Genomic DNA, 21407 nt, shown 5'->3' with positions numbered 1-21407 from the left:
GATCCAGCTGATTCTACAGTAAGGACACAAGATACAATGTGTGATCCAGCCAATCGTACAGTAAGGACACAAGATACAATGTGATTCCAGCCAATTATACAGTAAGGACACAAGATACAATGTGTGATCCAGCCAATCCTACAGTAAGGACACAAGATACAATGTGTGATCCAGCCAATCCTACAGTAAGGACACAAGATACAATGTGTGATCCAGCCGATTATACAGTTAGGACACAAGATACAATGTGTGATCCAGCCGATTATACAGTAAGGACACAAGATACAATGTGTGATCCAGCTGATTCTACAGTAAGGACACAAGATACAATGTGTGATCCAGCTGATTCTACAGTAAGGACACAAGATACAATGTGTAATCCAGCCAATCCAACAGTAAGGACGCAAGATACAATGTGTGATCCAGCTGATTCTACAGTAAGGACACAAGATACAATGTGTGATCCAGCCAATCCTACAGTAAGGACACAAGATACAATGTGATTCCAGCCAATTATACAGTAAGGACACAAGATACAATGTGTGATCCAGCCAATCCTACAGTAAGGACACAAGATACAATGTGTGATCCAGCCAATCCTACAGTAAGGACACAAGATACAATGTGTGATCCAGCCGATTATACAGTAAGGACACAAGATACAATGTGTGATCCAGCCAATCCTACAGTAAGGACACAAGATACAATGTGTGATCCAGCCAATCCTACAGTAAGGACACAAGATACCATGTGTGATCCAGCCAATCCTACAGTAAGGACACAAGATACAATGTGTGATCCAGCCGATTATACAGTAAGGACACAAGATACAATGTGATTCCAGCCAATCCTACAGTAAGGACACAAGATACAATGTGTGATCCAGCCGATTATACAGTAAGGACACAAGATACAATGTGTGATCCAGCCAATTATACAGTAAGGACACAAGATATAATGTGTGATCCAGCTGATTCTACAGTAAGGACACAAGATACAATGTGTGATCCAGCCAATCCAACAGTAAGGACACAAGATACAATGTGTGATCCAGCCAATCCTACAGTAAGGACACAAGATACAATGTGATTCCAGCCAATTCTACAGTAAGGACACAAGATACAATGTGTAATCCAGCCAATCCAACAGTAAGGACACAAGATACAATGTGTGATCCAGCTGATTCTACAGTAAGGACACAAGATACAATGTGTGATCCAGCCAATCCTACAGTAAGGACACAAGATACAATGTGATTCCAGCCAATTATACAGTTAGGACACAAGATACAATGTGTGATCCAGCCAATCCTACAGTAAGGACACAAGATACAATGTGTGATCCAGCCAATTATACAGTAAGGACACAAGATACAATGTGTGATCCAGCTGATTATACAGTAAGGACACAAGATACAATGTGTGATCCAGCCAATTATACAGTAAGGACACAAGATACAATGTGTGATCCAGCCAATTCTACAGTAAGGACACAAGATACAATGTGTGATCCAGCCAATTATACAGTAAGGACACAACATACAATGTGTGATCCAGCCAATTATACAGTAAGGACACAAGATACAATGTGTGATCCAGCTGATTATACAGTAAGGACACAAGATACAATGTGTGATCCAGCCAATCCTACAGTAAGGACACAAGATACAATGTGTGATCCAGCCGATTCTACAGTATGGACACAAGATACAATGTGATTCCAGCCAATTATACAGTAAGGACACAAGATACAATGTGTGATCCAGCCAATCCTACAGTAAGGACACAAGATACAATGTGTGATCCAGCCAATCCTACAGTAAGGACACAAGATACAATGTGTGATCCAGCCGATTATACAGTAAGGACACAAGATACAATGTGTGATCCAGCCGATTATACAGTAAGGACACAAGATACAATGTGTGATCCAGCTCATTCTACAGTAAGGACACAAGATACAATGTGTGATCCAGCCAATCCTACAGTAAGGACACAAGATACAATGTGTGATCCAGCTGATTCTACAGTAAGGACACAAGATACAATGTGTAATCCAGCCAATCCAACAGTAAGGACACAAGATACAATGTGTGATCCAGCTGATTCTACAGTAAGGACACAAGATACAATGTGTGATCCAGCCAATCCTACAGTAAGGACACAAGATACAATGTGATTCCAGTCAATTATACAGTAAGGACACAAGATACAATGTGTGATCCAGCCAATCCTACAGTAAGGACACAAGATACCATGTGTGATCCAGCCAATCCTACAGTAAGGACACAAGATACAATGTGTGATCCAGCCAATCCTACAGTAAGGACACAAGATACAATGTGTGATCCAGCCGATTCTACAGTAAGGACACAAGATACAATGTGTGATCCAGCCAATCCTACAGTAAGGACACGATACAATGTGTGATCCAGCCAATCCTACAGTAAGGACACAAGATACAATGTGATTCCAGCCGATCATACAGTAAGGACACAAGATACAATGTGTGATCCAGCCGATTCTACAGTAAGGACACAAGATACAATGTGTGATCCAGCCAATCCTACAGTAAGGACACAAGATACAATGTGTGATCCAGCTGATTCTACAGTAAGGACACAAGATACAATGTGTGATCCAGCCAATCCAACAGTAAGGACACAAGATACAATGTGTGATCCAGCTGATTCTACAGTAAGGACACAAGATACAATGTGTGATCCAGCCAATCCAACAGTAAGGACACAAGATACAATGTGTGATCCAGCCAATCCTACAGTAAGGACACAAGATACAATGTTATTCCAGCCAATTCTACAGTAAGGACACAAGATACAATGTGTGATCCAGCTGATTCTACAGTAAGGACACAAGATACAATGTGTGATCCAGCTGATTCTACAGTAAGGACACAAGATACAATGTGTAATCCAGCCAATCCAACAGTAAGGACACAAGATACAATGTGTGATCCAGCTGATTCTACAGTAAGGACACAAGATACAATGTGTGATCCAGCCAATCGTACAGTAAGGACACAAGATACAATGTGATTCCAGCCAATTATACAGTAAGGACACAAGATACAATGTGTGATCCAGCCAATCCTACAGTAAGGACACAAGATACAATGTGTGATCCAGCCAATTATACAGTAAGGAAACAAGATATAATGTGTGATTCCAGCCAATTCTACAGTAAGGACACAAGATACAATGTGTGATCCAGCCAATTATACAGTAAGGAAACAAGATACAATGTGTGATTCCAGCCAATTCTACAGTAAGGACACAAGATAGAATGTGTAATACAGCCAATCCAACAGTAAGGACACAAGATACAATGTGTGATCAAGCTGATTCTACAGTAAGGACACAAGATACAATGTGTGATCCAGCCAATCCTACAGTAAGGACACAAGATACAATGTGTGATCCAGCCGATTATACAGTAAGGACACAAGATACAATGTGTGATCCAGCCAATCCTACAGTAAGGACACAAGATACAATGTGTGATCCAGCCAATCCTACAGTAAGGACACAAGATACAATGTGTGATCCAGCTGATTCTACAGTAAGGACACAAGATACAATGTGTGATCCAGCCGATTATACAGTAAGGACACAAGATACAATGTGTGATCCAGCCGATTATACAGTAAGGACACAAGATACAATGTGTGATCCAGCCAATTATACAGTAAGGACACAAGATACAATGTGTGATCCAGCCAATTATACAGTAAGGACACAAGATACAATGTGTGATCCAGCTGATTCTACAGTATGGACACAAGATACAATGTGTGATCCAGCCAATCCTACAGTAAGGACACAAGATACAATGTGTGATCCAGCCAATCCTACAGTAAGGACGCAAGATACAATGTGTGATCCAGCCAATCCTACAGTAAGGACACAAGATACAATGTGTGATCCAGCCAATCCTACAGTAAGGACGCAAGATACAATGTGTGATCCAGCCGATTCTACAGTAAGGACACAAGATACAATGTGTGAACCAGCCAATCCTACAGTAAGGACACAAGATACAATGTGTGATCCAGCTGATTCTACAGTAAGGACACAAGATACAATGTGTGATCCAGCCAATCCTACAGTAAGGACACAAGATACAATGTGTGATCCAGCCGATTATACAGTAAGGACACAAGATACAATGTGTGATCCAGCCGATTATACAGTAAGGACACAAGATACAATGTGTGATCCAGCCAATCCTACAGTAAGGACACAAGATACAATTTGTGATCCGGCCGATTATACAGTAAGGACACAAGATACAATGTGTGATCCAGCCGATTCTACAGTAAGGACACAAGATACAATGTGTGATCCAGCCAATCCTACAGTAAGGACACAAGATACAATGTGTGAACCAGCCAATCCTACAGTAAGGACACAAGATACAATGTGTGATCCAGCCGATTATACAGTATGGACACAAGATACAATGTGTGATCCAGCCAATCCTACAGTAAGGACACAAGATACAATGTGTGATCCAGCTGATTCTACAGTAAGGACACAAGATACAATGTGTGATCCAGCCGATTATACAGTAAGGACACAAGATACAATGTGTGATCCAGCTGATTCTACAGTAAGGACACAAGATACAATGTGTGATCCAGCTGATTCTACAGTAAGGACACAAGATACAATGTGTAATCCAGCCAATTATACAGTAAGGACACAAGATACAATGTGTGATCCAGCCAATCCTACAGTAAGGACACAAGATACAATGTGTGATCCAGCCAATCCTTCAGTAAGGACACAAGATACAATGTGTGATCCAGCTGATTCTACAGTAAGGACACAAGATACAATGTGTGATCCAGCTGATTCTACAGTAAGGACACAAGATACAATGTGTGATCCAGCTGATTCTACAGTATGGACACAAGATACAATGTGTGATCCAGCCAATCCTACAGTAAGGACACAAGATACAATGTGTGATCCAGCCAATCCTACAGTAAGGACACAAGATACAATGTGTGATCCAGCCAATCCTACAGTAAGGACACAAGATACAATGTGTGATCCAGCCGATTATACAGTAAGGACACAAGATACAATGTGTGATCCAGCCGATTCTACAGTAAGGACACAAGATACAATGTGTGAACCAGCCAATCCTACAGTAAGGACACAAGATACAATGTGTGATCCAGCCGATTATACAGTAAGGACACAAGATACAATGTGTGATCCAGCCGATTATACGGTAAGGACACAAGATACAATGTGTGATCCAGCCGATTCTACAGTAAGGACACAAGATACAATGTGTGATCCAGCTGATTCTACAGTATGGACACAAGATACAATGTGTGATCCAGGCAATTATACAGTAAGGACACAAGATACAATGTGTGATCCAGCCAATTATACAGTAAGGACACAAGATACAATGTGTGATCCAGCCAATTATACAGTAAGGACACAAGATACAATGTGTGATCCAGCTGATTCTACAGTAAGGACACAAGATACAATGTGTGATCCAGCTGATTCTACAGTATGGACACAAGATACAATGTGTGATCCAGCCAATCCTACAGTAAGGACACAAGATACAATGTGTGATCCAGCCAATCCTACAGTAAGGACACAAGATACAATGTGTGAACCAGCCAATCCTACAGTAAGGACACAAGATACAATGTGTGATCCAGCTCATCCTACAGTAAGGACACAAGATACAATGTGTGAACCAGCCAATCCTACAGTAAGGACACAAGATACAATGTGTGATCCAGCCAATCCTACAGTAAGGACACAAGATACAATGTGTGATCCAGCCGATTATACAGTAAGGACACAAGATACAATGTGTGATCCAGCCAATCCTACAGTAAGGACACAAGATACAATGTGTGATCCAGCCAATCCTACAGTAAGGACACAAGATACAATGTGTGATCCAGCCGATTATACAGTAAGGACACAAGATACAATGTGTGATCCAGCCGATTCTACAGTAAGGACACAAGATACAATGTGTGAACCAGCCAATCCTACAGTAAGGACACAAGATACAATGTGTGATCCAGCCAATCCTACAGTAAGGACACAAGATACAATGTGTGATCCAGCCGATTATACAGTAAGGACACAAGATACAATGTGTGATCCAGCCGATTATACAGTAAGGACACAAGATACAATGTGTGATCCAGCCAATCCTACAGTAAGGACACAAGATACAATTTGTGATCCGGCCGATTATACAGTAAGGACACAAGATACAATGTGTGAACCAGCCAATCCTACAGTAAGGACACAAGATACAATGTGTGATCCTGCCAATCCTACAGTAAGGACACAAGATACAATGTGTGATCCAGCCGATTATACAGTAAGGACACAAGATACAATGTGTGATCCAGCCAATCATACAGTAAGGACACAAGATACAATGTGTGATCCAGCCAATCCTACAGTAAGGACACAAGATACAATGTGTGATCCAGCCAATCCTACAGTAAGGACACAAGATACAATGTGTGAACCAGCCGATTCTACAGTAAGGACACAAGTTACAATGTGTGATCCAGCCAATCCTACAGTAAGGACACAAGATACAATGTGTGATCCAGCCGATTATACAGTAAGGACACAAGATACAATGTGTGATCCAGCCGATTATACAGTAAGGACACAAGATACAATGTGTGATCCAGCCAATCCTACAGTAAGGACACAAGATACAATTTGTGATCCGGCCAATTATACAGTAAGGACACAAGATACAATGTGTGATCCAGCCGATTCTACAGTAAGGACACAAGATACAATGTGTGATCCAGCCAATCCTACAGTAAGGACACAAGATACAATGTGTGAACCAGCCAATCCTACAGTAAGGACACAAGATACAATGTGTGATCCAGCTCATCCTACAGTAAGGACACAAGATACAATGTGTGAACCAGCCAATCCTACAGTAAGGACGCAAGATACAATGTGTGATCCAGCCGATTATACAGTAAGGACACAAGATACAATGTGTGATCCAGCTGATTCTACAGTAAGGACACAAGATTCAATGTGTGATCCAGCCGATTATACAGTAAGGACACAAGATACAATGTGTGATCCAGCCAATCCTACAGTAAGGACACAAGATACAATGTGTGATCCAGCCAATCCTACAGTAAGGACACAAGATACAATTTGTGATCCGGCCGATTATACAGTAAGGACACAAGATACAATGTGTGATCCAGCCGATTCTACAGTAAGGACACAAGATACAATGTGTGATCCAGCCAATCATACAGTAAGGACACAAGATACAATGTGTGAACCAGCTGATTCTACAGTAAGGACACAAGATACAATGTGTGATCCAGCCAATCCTACAGTAAGGACACAAGATACAATGTGTGATCCAGCCAATCCTACAGTAAGGACACAAGATACAATGTGTGATCCAGCCGATTATACAGTAAGGACACAAGATACAATGTGTGATCCAGCCAATCCTACAGTAAGGACACAAGATACAATGTGTGATCCAGCCGATTATACAGTAAGGACACAAGATACAATGTGTGATCCAGCCAATCCTACAGTAAGGACACAAGATACAATGTGTGATCCAGCCAATCCTACAGTAAGGACACAAGATACAATGTGTGATCCAGCTGATTCTACAGTAAGGACACAAGATACAATGTGTGATCCAGCCAATCCTACAGTAAGGACACAAGATACAATGTGTGATCCAGCCGATTATACAGTAAGGACACAAGATACAATGTGTGATCCATCCAATCCTACAGTAAGGACACAAGATACAATGTGTGATCCAGCCGATTATACAGTAAGGACACAAGATACAATGTGTGATCCAGCCAATCCTACAGTAAGGACACAAGATACAATGTGTGATCCAGCCGATTATACAGTAAGGACACAAGATACAATGTGTGATCCAGCCAATTATACAGTAAGGACACAAGATACAATGTGTGATCCAGCCAATCCTACAGTAAGGACACAAGATACAATGTGTGATCCAGCTGATTCTACAGTAAGGACACAAGATACAATGTGTGATCCAGCCAATCCTACAGTAAGGACACAAGATACAATGTGTGAACCAGCTGATTCTACAGTAAGGACACAAGATACAATGTGTGATCCAGCCAATCCTACAGTAAGGACACAAGATACAATGTGTGATCCAGCCAATCCTACAGTAAGGACACAAGATACAATGTGTGATCCAGCCAATCCTACAGTAAGGACACAAGATACAATGTGTGATCCAGCCGATTATACAGTAAGGACACAAGATACAATGTGTGATCCAGCCAATCCTACAGTAAGGACACAAGATACAATGTGTGATCCAGCCGATTATACAGTAAGGACACAAGATACAATGTGTGATCCAGCCAATTATACAGTAAGGACACAAGATACAATGTGTGATCCAGCCAATCCTACAGTAAGGACACAAGATACAATGTGTGATCCAGCTGATTCTACAGTAAGGACACAAGATACAATGTGTGATCCAGCCAATCCTACAGTAAGGACACAAGATACAATGTGTGATCCAGCAGATTCTACAGTAAGGACACAAGATACAATGTGTGATCCAGCCAATCCTACAGTAAGGACACAAGATACAATGTGTGATCCAGCCAATCCTACAGTAAGGACACAAGATACAATGTGTGATCCAGCTCATCCTACAGTAAGGACACAAGATACAATGTGTGAACCAGCCAATCCTACAGTAAGGACGCAAGATACAATGTGTGATCCAGCCGATTATACAGTAAGGACACAAGATACAATGTGTGATCCAGCTGATTCTACAGTAAGGACACAAGATTCAATGTGTGATCCAGCCGATTATACAGTAAGGACACAAGATACAATGTGTGATCCAGCCAATCCTACAGTAAGGACACAAGATACAATGTGTGATCCAGCTGATTCTACAGTAAGGACACAAGATTCAATGTGTGATCCAGCCGATTATACAGTAAGGACACAAGATACAATGTGTGATCCAGCCAATCCTACAGTAAGGACACAAGATACAATGTGTGATCCAGCCGATTATACAGTAAGGACACAAGATACAATGTGTGATCCAGCCAATCCTACAGTAAGGACACAAGATACAATGTGTGAACCAGCCAATCCTACAGTAAGGACGCAAGATACAATGTGTGATCCAGCCGATTATACAGTAAGGACACAAGATACAATGTGTGATCCAGCTGATTCTACAGTAAGGACACAAGATTCAATGTGTGATCCAGCCGATTATACAGTAAGGACACAAGATACAATGTGTGATCCAGCCAATCCTACAGTAAGGACACAAGATACAATGTGTGATCCAGCCAATCCTACAGTAAGGACACAAGATACAATTTGTGATCCGGCCGATTATACAGTAAGGACACAAGATACAATGTGTGATCCAGCCGATTCTACAGTAAGGACACAAGATACAATGTGTGATCCAGCCAATCCTACAGTAAGGACACAAGATACAATGTGTGAACCAGCTGATTCTACAGTAAGGACACAAGATACAATGTGTGATCCAGCCAATCCTACAGTAAGGACACAAGATACAATGTGTGATCCAGCCAATCCTACAGTAAGGACACAAGATACAATGTGTAATCCAGCCAATCCTACAGTAAGGACACAAGATACAATGTGTGATCCAGCCGATTATACAGTAAGGACACAAGATACAATGTGTGATCCAGCCAATCCTACAGTAAGGACACAAGATACAATGTGTGATCCAGCCGATTATACAGTAAGGACACAAGATACAATGTGTGATCCAGCCAATCCTACAGTAAGGACACAAGATACAATGTGTGATCCAGCCAATCCTACAGTAAGGACACAAGATACAATGTGTGATCCAGCTGATTCTACAGTAAGGACACAAGATACAATGTGTGATCCAGCCAATCCTACAGTAAGGACACAAGATACAATGTGTGATCCAGCCGATTATACAGTAAGGACACAAGATACAATGTGTGATCCAGCCAATCCTACAGTAAGGACACAAGATACAATGTGTGATCCAGCCGATTATACAGTAAGGACACAAGATACAATGTGTGATCCAGCCAATCCTACAGTAAGGACACAAGATACAATGTGTGATCCAGCCGATTATACAGTAAGGACACAAGATACAATGTGTGATCCAGCCAATTATACAGTAAGGACACAAGATACAATGTGTGATCCAGCCAATCCTACAGTAAGGACACAAGATACAATGTGTGATCCAGCTGATTCTACAGTAAGGACACAAGATACAATGTGTGATCCAGCCAATCCTACAGTAAGGACACAAGATACAATGTGTGAACCAGCCAATCCTACAGTAAGGACACAAGATACAATGTGTGATCCAGCTCATCCTACAGTAAGGACACAAGATACAGTGTGTGATCCAGCTGATTCTACAGTAAGGACACAAGATACAATGTGTGATCCAGCCGATTATACAGTAAGGACACAAGATACAATGTGTGATCCAGCCAATCCTACAGTAAGGACACAAGATACAATGTGTGATCCAGCCGATTATACAGTAAGGACACAAGATACAATGTGTGATCCAGCCAATTATACAGTATGGACACAAGATACAATGTGTGAACCAGCCAATCATACAGTAAGGACACAAGATACAATGTGTGATCCAGCCGATTATACAGTAAGGACACAAGATACAATGTGTGATCCAGCCAATCCTACAGTAAGGACACAAGATACAATGTGTGATCCAGCTCATCCTACAGTAAGGACACAAGATACAATGTGTGAACCAGCCAATCCTACAGTAAGGACACAAGATACAATGTGTGATCCAGCTGATTCTACAGTAAGGACACAAGATACAATGTGTGATCCAGCCAATCCTACAGTAAGGACGCAAGATACAATGTGTGATCCAGCCGATTATACAGTAAGGACACAAGATACAATGTGTGATCCAGCTGATTCTACAGTAAGGACACAAGATACAATGTGTGATCCAGCCAATCCTACAGTAAGGACACAAGATACAATGTGTGATCCAGCCGATTATACAGTATGGACACAAGATACAATGTGTGATCCAGCCAATCCTACAGTAAGGACACAAGATACAATGTGTGATCCAGCTGATTCTACAGTAAGGACACAAGATACAATGTGTGATCCAGCCGATTATACAGTAAGGACACAAGATACAATGTGTGATCCAGCTGATTCTACAGTAAGGACACAAGATACAATGTGTGATCCAGCCAATCCTACAGTAAGGACACAAGATACAATGTGTGATCCAGCTGATTCTACAGTAAGGACACAAGATACAATGTGTGATCCAGCCGATTATACAGTAAGGACACAAGATACAATGTGTGATCCAGCCAATTATACAGTAAGGACACAAGATACAATGTGTGATCCAGCCGATTCTACAGTAAGGACACAAGATACAATGTGTGAACCAGCCAATCCTACAGTAAGGACACAAGATACAATGTGTGATCCAGCCGATTATACAGTAAGGACACAAGATACAATGTGTGATCCAGCCGATTATACGGTAAGGACACAAGATACAATGTATGATCCAGCCGATTCTACAGTAAGGACACAAGATACAATGTGTGATCCAGCTGATTCTACAGTATGGACACAAGATACAATGTGTGATCCAGGCAATTATACAGTAAGGACACAAGATACAATGTGTGATCCAGCCAATTATACAGTAAGGACACAAGATACAATGTGTGATCCAGCCAATTATACAGTAAGGACACAAGATACAATGTGTGATCCAGCTGATTCTACAGTAAGGACACAAGATACAATGTGTGATCCAGCTGATTCTACAGTATGGACACAAGATACAATGTGTGATCCAGCCAATCCTACAGTAAGGACACAAGATACAATGTGTGATCCAGCCAATCCTACAGTAAGGACACAAGATACAATGTGTGAACCAGCCAATCCTACAGTAAGGACACAAGATACAATGTGTGATCCAGCTCATCCTACAGTAAGGACACAAGATACAATGTGTGAACCAGCCAATCCTACAGTAAGGACACAAGATACAATGTGTGATCCAGCCAATCCTACAGTAAGGACACAAGATACAATGTGTGATCCAGCCGATTATACAGTAAGGACACAAGATACAATGTGTGATCCAGCCAATCCTACAGTAAGGACACAAGATACAATGTGTGATCCAGCCAATCCTACAGTAAGGACACAAGATACAATGTGTGATCGAGCCGATTCTACAGTAAGGACACGATACAATGTGTGATCCAGCCAATCCTACAGTAAGGACACAAGATACAATGTGTGATCCAGCCGATTATACAGTAAGGACACAAGATACAATGTGTGATCCAGCCAATCCTACAGTAAGGACACAAGATACAATGTGTGATCCAGCCAATTATACAGTAAGGACACAAGATACAATGTGTGATCCAGCCGATTATACAGTAAGGACACAAGATACAATGTGTGATCCAGCCGATTCTACAGTAAGGACACAAGATACAATGTGTGAACCAGCCAATCCTACAGTAAGGACACAAGATACAATGTGTGATCCAGCCAATCCTACAGTAAGGACACAAGATACAATGTGTGATCCAGCCGATTATACAGTAAGGACACAAGATACAATGTGTGATCCAGCCGATTATACAGTAAGGACACAAGATACAATGTGTGATCCAGCCAATCCTACAGTAAGGACACAAGATACAATTTGTGATCCGGCCGATTATACAGTAAGGACACAAGATACAATGTGTGAACCAGCCAATCCTACAGTAAGGACACAAGATACAATGTGTGATCCAGCCAATCCTACGGTAAGGACACAAGATACAATGTGTGATCCAGCCGATTATACAGTAAGGACACAAGATACAATGTGTGATCCAGCCAATCATACAGTAAGGACACAAGATACAATGTGTGATCCAGCCAATCCTACAGTAAGGACACAAGATACAATGTGTGATCCAGCCAATCCTACAGTAAGGACACAAGATACAATGTGTGAACCAGCCGATTCTACAGTAAGGACACAAGTTACAATGTGTGATCCAGCCAATCCTACAGTAAGGACACAAGATACAATGTGTGATCCAGCCGATTATACAGTAAGGACACAAGATACAATGTGTGATCCAGCCAATCCTACAGTAAGGACACAAGATACAATGTGTGATCCAGCCGATTATACAGTAAGGACACAAGATACAATGTGTGATCCAGCCAATCCTACAGTAAGGACACAAGATACAATGTGTGATCCGGCCAATTATACAGTAAGGACACAAGATACAATGTGTGATCCAGCCGATTCTACAGTAAGGACACAAGATACAATGTGTGATCCAGCCAATCCTACAGTAAGGACACAAGATACAATGTGTGAACCAGCCAATCCTACAGTAAGGACACAAGATACAATGTGTGATCCAGCTCATCCTACAGTAAGGACACAAGATACAATGTGTGAACCAGCCAATCCTACAGTAAGGACGCAAGATACAATGTGTGATCCAGCCGATTATACAGTAAGGACACAAGATACAATGTGTGATCCAGCTGATTCTACAGTAAGGACACAAGATTCAATGTGTGATCCAGCCGATTATACAGTAAGGACACAAGATACAATGTGTGATCCAGCCAATCCTACAGTAAGGACACAAGATACAATGTGTGATCCAGCCAATCCTACAGTAAGGACACAAGATACAATTTGTGATCCGGCCGATTATACAGTAAGGACACAAGATACAATGTGTGATCCAGCCGATTCTACAGTAAGGACACAAGATACAATGTGTGATCCAGCCAATCATACAGTAAGGACACAAGATACAATGTGTGAACCAGCTGATTCTACAGTAAGGACACAAGATACAATGTGTGATCCAGCCAATCCTACAGTAAGGACACAAGATACAATGTGTGATCCAGCCAATCCTACAGTAAGGACACAAGATACAATGTGTAATCCAGCCAATCCTACAGTAAGGACACAAGATACAATGTGTGATCCAGCCGATTATACAGTAAGGACACAAGATACAATGTGTGATCCAGCCAATCCTACAGTAAGGACACAAGATACAATGTGTGATCCAGCCGATTATACAGTAAGGACACAAGATACAATGTGTGATCCAGCCAATCCTACAGTAAGGACACAAGATACAATGTGTGATCCAGCCAATCCTACAGTAAGGACACAAGATACAATGTGTGATCCAGCTGATTCTACAGTAAGGACACAAGATACAATGTGTGATCCAGCCAATCCTACAGTAAGGACACAAGATACAATGTGTGATCCAGCCGATTATACAGTAAGGACACAAGATACAATGTGTGATCCAGCCAATCCTACAGTAAGGACACAAGATACAATGTGTGATCCAGCCGATTATACAGTAAGGACACAAGATACAATGTGTGATCCAGCCAATCCTACAGTAAGGACACAAGATACAATGTGTGATCCAGCCGATTATACAGTAAGGACACAAGATACAATGTGTGATCCAGCCAATTATACAGTAAGGACACAAGATACAATGTGTGATCCAGCTGATTCTACAGTAAGGACACAAGATACAATGTGTGATCCAGCCAATCCTACAGTAAGGACACAAGATACAATGTGTGATCCAGCTGATTCTACAGTAAGGACACAAGATACAATGTGTGATCCAGCCAATCCTACAGTAAGGACACAAGATACAATGTGTGAACCAGCTGATTCTACAGTAAGGACACAAGATACAATGTGTGATCCAGCCAATCCTACAGTAAGGACACAAGATACAATGTGTGATCCAGCCAATCCTACAGTAAGGACACAAGATACAATGTGTGATCCAGCCAATCCTACAGTAAGGACACAAGATACAATGTGTGATCCAGCCGATTATACAGTAAGGACACAAGATACAATGTGTGATCCAGCCAATCCTACAGTAAGGACACAAGATACAATGTGTGATCCAGCCGATTCTACAGTAAGGACACAAGATACAATGTGTGATCCAGCCGATTATACAGTAAGGACACAAGATACAATGTGTGATCCAGCCAATTATACAGTAAGGACACAAGATACAATGTGTGATCCAGCCAATCCTACAGTAAGGACACAAGATACAATGTGTGATCCAGCTGATTCTACAGTAAGGACACAAGATACAATGTGTGATCCAGCCAATCCTACAGTAAGGACACAAGATACAATGTGTGATCCAGCAGATTCTACAGTAAGGACACAAGATACAATGTGTGATCCAGCCAATCCTACAGTAAGGACACAAGATACAATGTGTGATCCAGCTGATTCTACAGTAAGGACACAAGATACAATGTGTGATCCAGCCAATCCTACAGTAAGGACACAAGATACAATGTGTGATCCAGCTCATCCTACAGTAAGGACACAAGATACAATGTGTGAACCAGCCAATCCTACAGTAAGGACGCAAGATACAATGTGTGATCCAGCCGATTATACAGTAAGGACACAAGATACAATGTGTGATCCAGCTGATTCTACAGTAAGGACACAAGATTCAATGTGTGATCCAGCCGATTATACAGTAAGGACACAAGATACAATGTGTGATCCAGCCAATCCTACAGTAAGGACACAAGATACAATGTGTGATCCAGCTGATTCTACAGTAAGGACACAAGATTCAATGTGTGATCCAGCCGATTATACAGTAAGGACACAAGATACAATGTGTGATCCAGCCAATCCTACAGTAAGGACACAAGATACAATGTGTGATCCAGCCGATTATACAGTAAGGACACAAGATACAATGTGTGATCCAGCCAATCCTACAGTAAGGACACAAGATACAATGTGTGAACCAGCCAATCCTACAGTAAGGACGCAAGATACAATGTGTGATCCAGCCGATTATACAGTAAGGACACAAGATACAATGTGTGATCCAGCTGATTCTACAGTAAGGACACAAGATTCAATGTGTGATCCAGCCGATTATACAGTAAGGACACAAGATACAATGTGTGATCCAGCCAATCCTACAGTAAGGACACAAGATACAATGTGTGATCCAGCCAATCCTACAGTAAGGACACAAGATACAATTTGTGATCCGGCCGATTATACAGTAAGGACACAAGATACAATGTGTGATCCAGCCGATTCTACAGTAAGGACACAAGATACAATGTGTGATCCAGCCAATCCTACAGTAAGGACACAAGATACAATGTGTGAACCAGCTGATTCTACAGTAAGGACACAAGATACAATGTGTGATCCAGCCAATCCTACAGTAAGGACACAAGATACAATGTGTGATCCAGCCAATCCTACAGTAAGGACACAAGATACAATGTGTAATCCAGCCAATCCTACAGTAAGGACACAAGATACAATGTGTGATCCAGCCGATTATACAGTAAGGACACAAGATACAATGTGTGATCCAGCCAATCCTACAGTAAGGACACAAGATACAATGTGTGATCCAGCCGATTATACAGTAAGGACACAAGATACAATGTGTGATCCAGCCAATCCTACAGTAAGGACACAAGATACAATGTGTGATCCAGCCAATCCTACAGTAAGGACACAAGATACAATGTGTGATCCAGCTGATTCTACAGTAAGGACACAAGATACAATGTGTGATCCAGCCAATCCTACAGTAAGGACACAAGATACAATGTGTGATCCAGCCGATTATACAGTAAGGACACAAGATACAATGTGTGATCCAGCCAATCCTACAGTAAGGACACAAGATACAATGTGTGATCCAGCCGATTATACAGTAAGGACACAAGATACAATGTGTGATCCAGCCAATCCTACAGTAAGGACACAAGATACAATGTGTGATCCAGCCGATTATACAGTAAGGACACAAGATACAATGTGTGATCCAGCCAATTATACAGTAAGGACACAAGATACAATGTGTGATCCAGCCAATCCTACAGTAAGGACACAAGATACAATGTGTGATCCAGCTGATTCTACAGTAAGGACACAAGATACAATGTGTGATCCAGCCAATTATACAGTAAGGACACAAGATACAATGTGTGAACCAGCCAATCCTACAGTAAGGACACAAGATACAATGTGTGATCCAGCCGATTATACAGTAAGGACACAAGATACAATGTGTGATCCAGCCAATCCTACAGTAAGGACACAAGATACAATGTGTGATCCAGCTGATTCTACAGTAAGGACACAAGATACAATGTGTGATCCAGCCAATCCTACAGTAAGGACACAAGATACAATGTGTGATCCAGCAGATTCTACAGTAAGGACACAAGATACAATGTGTGAACCAGCCAATCCTACAGTAAGGACACAAGATACAATGTGTGATCCAGCCGATTATACAGTAAGGACACAAGATACAATGTGTGATCCAGCCAATCCTACAGTAAGGACACAAGATACAATGTGTGATCCAGCCAATCCTACAGTAAGGACACAAGATACAATGTGTGATCCAGCCAATCCTACAGTAAGGACACAAGATACAATGTGTGATCCAGCCAATCCTACAGTAAGGACACAAGATACAATGTGACGGTCCCATTTATACGTCCAGAAATAAGATTTCTGTCTTCTGTAATTATATGATTACCTGGAAGATTTCTCCTTGTGGGCGCTTCTGCTTTGAGAAGGAGATCGGCCTGAAGGAAGTTCTTGTTTATCATCAACTGGAGATGGAGCATTCCTCCTGGGGAAAAAAAGAATAAGTGTGTTGAGTGAGCTGAAGGGGCCATCCAGCTGTAAACTACTGATGGCCGATCCTTAGCATAGCTCATCAATAGTAGATCGGTGGGGTCTGCCCTTGGGACTCCTTCTGGTCAGCTGATTGCTGGGTCCCTGCACTTGTGAACTGAGCTGATCTCTGCAGGAAGCAGACAGCGCTGTTCTCACTGCAGTGGCCAGGCTTGGTATTGCAGGACAGGCTCTACAAGAAGAGGATATTACAGTTCTGGATGAATAGTATGTTCCACCTCAGACGGCTGTAGTTCCGGTTTTATCAATGCTATCGACATACTTTTGGTGTCATTTTAAAGCCAGGACAGAACCAGAGATATAGCTGTTTGAAGTGGGATCAAGAATACAGAATTTACAGCTGTAACTTCAGTGTGTGCACAGAACAGAGGGGGGCATGCAGAATCTGGCCTTACCGTGTGCAGCGGGCCTGACTTATTAATGTTTTTTGGATGGCAGAAAGAAAAAAAAACACATGAATTCTATCATTGTTTCTTTCACAGCAGCAGTCATGCAGCATAAATAAGATAATTTTTCCGCAGGTTGGCATGATTAAGATAAAATGAAAATATTATATTTTTCTAGCTTCTTGCACATTGATAGAATAAAAGCGCTTTTTTTAAACATTTTTTTTGCACTGCAGCATTCAATATCAAACTTTTTTTTAATTTTCCCACTGACAGAGCTCTGTGGGGGCTTGTTTTTTCCATGAGGAACGGTGAATATCATTGGAACCATTTTGGGGTACATACAGTTTTTTTTTTTTAAATCACTTTTATTGCGTTTTTTGGGGGGGATAAAATGAACAAAAAAAGCATTTTAGCTCCATTTTTTGCTTTTTTTAAGTGTTTGCTGCGCAGGATGAACTGTATACGATTTATTGTAGGAGTCATTACGGCTGCTATGATACCAAACATGGGTTTTTTTACACAAAGAGAGGAAAGTGAGAAAAGTTTTTTTTTCGTTACTATTCTTTAACATTTTTTTATGTCCCTGTAGGGGACTTGAACCTGAAGTCCTATGATTGCTTTGATACATAAATGCATAATTGCTAATCATAGCGATAACAGACCATGGCAGACCCAGACGGCATTACCTGTCGTCCATTGGAGCTCTGCAATTACATCGTAGGGGGCCGAGGTCACAGAAAGAGCACCCTTCCCCTGTGTACCCTGGATCAGTGTCCTCACTGATCCCCACTGTTACAGCAGGAGGCTGGCTGACTCCCGCTGCAGATGATACAGGCGCAGCTTCTGGGCCTGCGTCATCCAAGGGACAGAAAGGTATGTCCATTTGCGGGAACTGCTTCCCAGCCAGGACGCACATTTACATCCTGGGGCAAGAAGAGACTATGTAACCAAACATTTATATATTAATTGAAAACCAGATAGTGAAATATTTTCCATATTTCTATTGGATTTTTATTTTCTCACTGCAGAATTTTTATTCTGTTTTCTGTATATGACTATGGGTACCTGAGCTCCATTTAACAGCATTTAGGGATATGCTTTACAGCAGTATCATGGACAGGAGGGGACCCATTGACTTGTATGGGAGACTGTTCTAGACATGCTCTGTGCAGAGGTCAGTGTGCAGGGAGGGAAGCAGCGTCACAGCTACTGTGAATTTAATAAGATGACAGCTGAGAAGTTTTCTCTACAGTAGAGGAAGGGTCAAATTATTATTAGGCTCAGTGGTCAGTGTGCAGGGAGTGGGAGGAGGTGAGCTGTTACATCACCTATGTGAATGGTGGATCCTGTGTTATCTATATATAAGAACATGGTACGTTAGGCTGAAGAGAGACAATGTCCATCTAGTTTAGCCTGTCCCAGCCCCCTATCCTTGTTGATCCAGAGAAGGCAAAGAAAAAACAATGAGGCAGAGGTGTCACCTCTCAGTGTAATCCTGCCTGTGATGTTAGTGAGATGACAGCTGCAAAGTTTTCTCCATGGATCAGGAAGTATCACTCTATTATTAGGCTTAGTTGTCAGTGTGCAGGGAGGGGAGGAGGTGAACTGTGACATCACCTATTGTAAATGGTCCATCCTGCATTATCTATATATAGGTGTTGTTTCTCAGTGTAATCCTGCCTGTGATGATAATGAGATGAGCGCTGCAAAAATAGGTCATTTTCTGTTAACACATTCCCTTTAAGGGCGCCCACCCACTGGCGGTTTTTTTTCCCTGCGAAATTCGCAGCATTTTTTTCTCTGCAGGGGTCTATGGGACTTGTAATGTTAAAATCGCGATCGCGCAAAATCGCGATTTCGCGGTAAATTGCGATTTTGCGCGATCACGATTTTAACATTACAAGTCCCATAGACCCCTGCAGAGAAAAAAATGCTGCGAATTTCACAGGGAAAAAAAACGCCAGTGGGTGGGCGCCCTAAGACTAAAATTGTCAAAAAAGGGTTAAAATTGATTACCGTGTTGTGCACCAAGTATATTTACACCATATATAAATTCAAAATCTACAATAAAAAAGTGACATTTTCAGGACGGCTTTTGCAAATTTAATGTGACTGTTGAGGGGTTATGTAGGGTCAGATATCTCTATAATATGGAGGTCATGGTGCACACCGCTAGTTAGATCATGGGTCAGTCCTGAAGACAGTGAGAGCACCCCCTAGAGGCCACCTATATGGTACACCATTCAGTAGGTTCTGGATGGCAGAGTCCGGATCTCCTCTATTACAACGTGTGGATCGGAGTGTAGAGATGGAAATGTCACACACCCTGCTTTTTCTCTAGACGCGCTCCTGCTGTGCGAGGAAGGAGATCGGCCAGGATTCGGCTCCGGCTTATCCTCTACCGGAGGCGGTGATGGTGTAACCCTACAAGTACACAGAGTTGTATATTAGTACCAGTCACATCTAAGATAGACAACCACACAATCTGCAATGTAAGTAAATGAACAGACTTGTTGGACTGGAAGGTTTGTAATCACAAGAGCCGAATCACTAATTCACCAAGAAAAACATTGCAGGTCAGGATGGTACGGTTTTACCTTAGGGAGAGCACCTAGAAGGTGTGAGGAGACATATAAGGCCATGCATGCTCCTCTGGGAAGTTTATGCAAATGGGAAGATGGAACAATACTTTTGCAGTGCCACCTATTGGAAGGCAGCATTCCTGCAAGTCAACATCAGACCTTTTAACAAACCTTGTTACAATGGCTGGGAATATGAGCCATTTGCTCACACCTTCTAGATGCTCTCTCTTAGGAGAAGAGACACCCTTCCCGACCCACATGTATAGGGAAACCTACTGCACATTGATGAGGGGCAAAAATACTGAGACACTTGTCTGTACATAGTTATCTTTTCCTTTTGGCTCATAGTCCCAGTGATTGTAAGAAGACTTGTTGAAAGGTCTCACATTGAGTTGCAGGAATATTGCCTTCCCATAGATGGTGCTGTAGAGGCATTGTTCCAACTCCCCATTTGTATAATACACTGCAATCACGGTTATTGCAGATATCATGTGGAGAGGCTTTTA

The 21407-nt window shown here is 41.7% G+C and overlaps 1 protein-coding gene across 2 annotated transcripts in view; it reads right to left on the bottom strand.

Moving 5' to 3' along the window:
* The window catches only part of ARMC3 (armadillo repeat containing 3), a 153377-nt gene that overhangs the window by 40841 nt on the left and 91129 nt on the right, over positions 1-21407 (bottom strand). For both annotated transcript variants that reach the window (XM_066584877.1, XM_066584878.1), the window contains exons 16-17: positions 20645-20743; positions 17770-17865 (exon numbers count right to left, since the gene is read on the bottom strand). In XM_066584877.1, coding sequence (XP_066440974.1) covers positions 17770-17865; positions 20645-20743 — 195 coding nt within the window. The remainder of the gene's footprint in view (positions 1-17769; positions 17866-20644; positions 20744-21407) is intronic.

This window comes from Eleutherodactylus coqui, chromosome 12, assembly GCF_035609145.1.
Source record: "Eleutherodactylus coqui strain aEleCoq1 chromosome 12, aEleCoq1.hap1, whole genome shotgun sequence".
Classification (NCBI taxonomy): Eukaryota; Metazoa; Chordata; class Amphibia; order Anura; family Eleutherodactylidae; genus Eleutherodactylus; species Eleutherodactylus coqui.
Note: the sequence above shows the minus strand (reverse complement) of the source record. Positions and strands in the feature narration are given on the sequence as shown.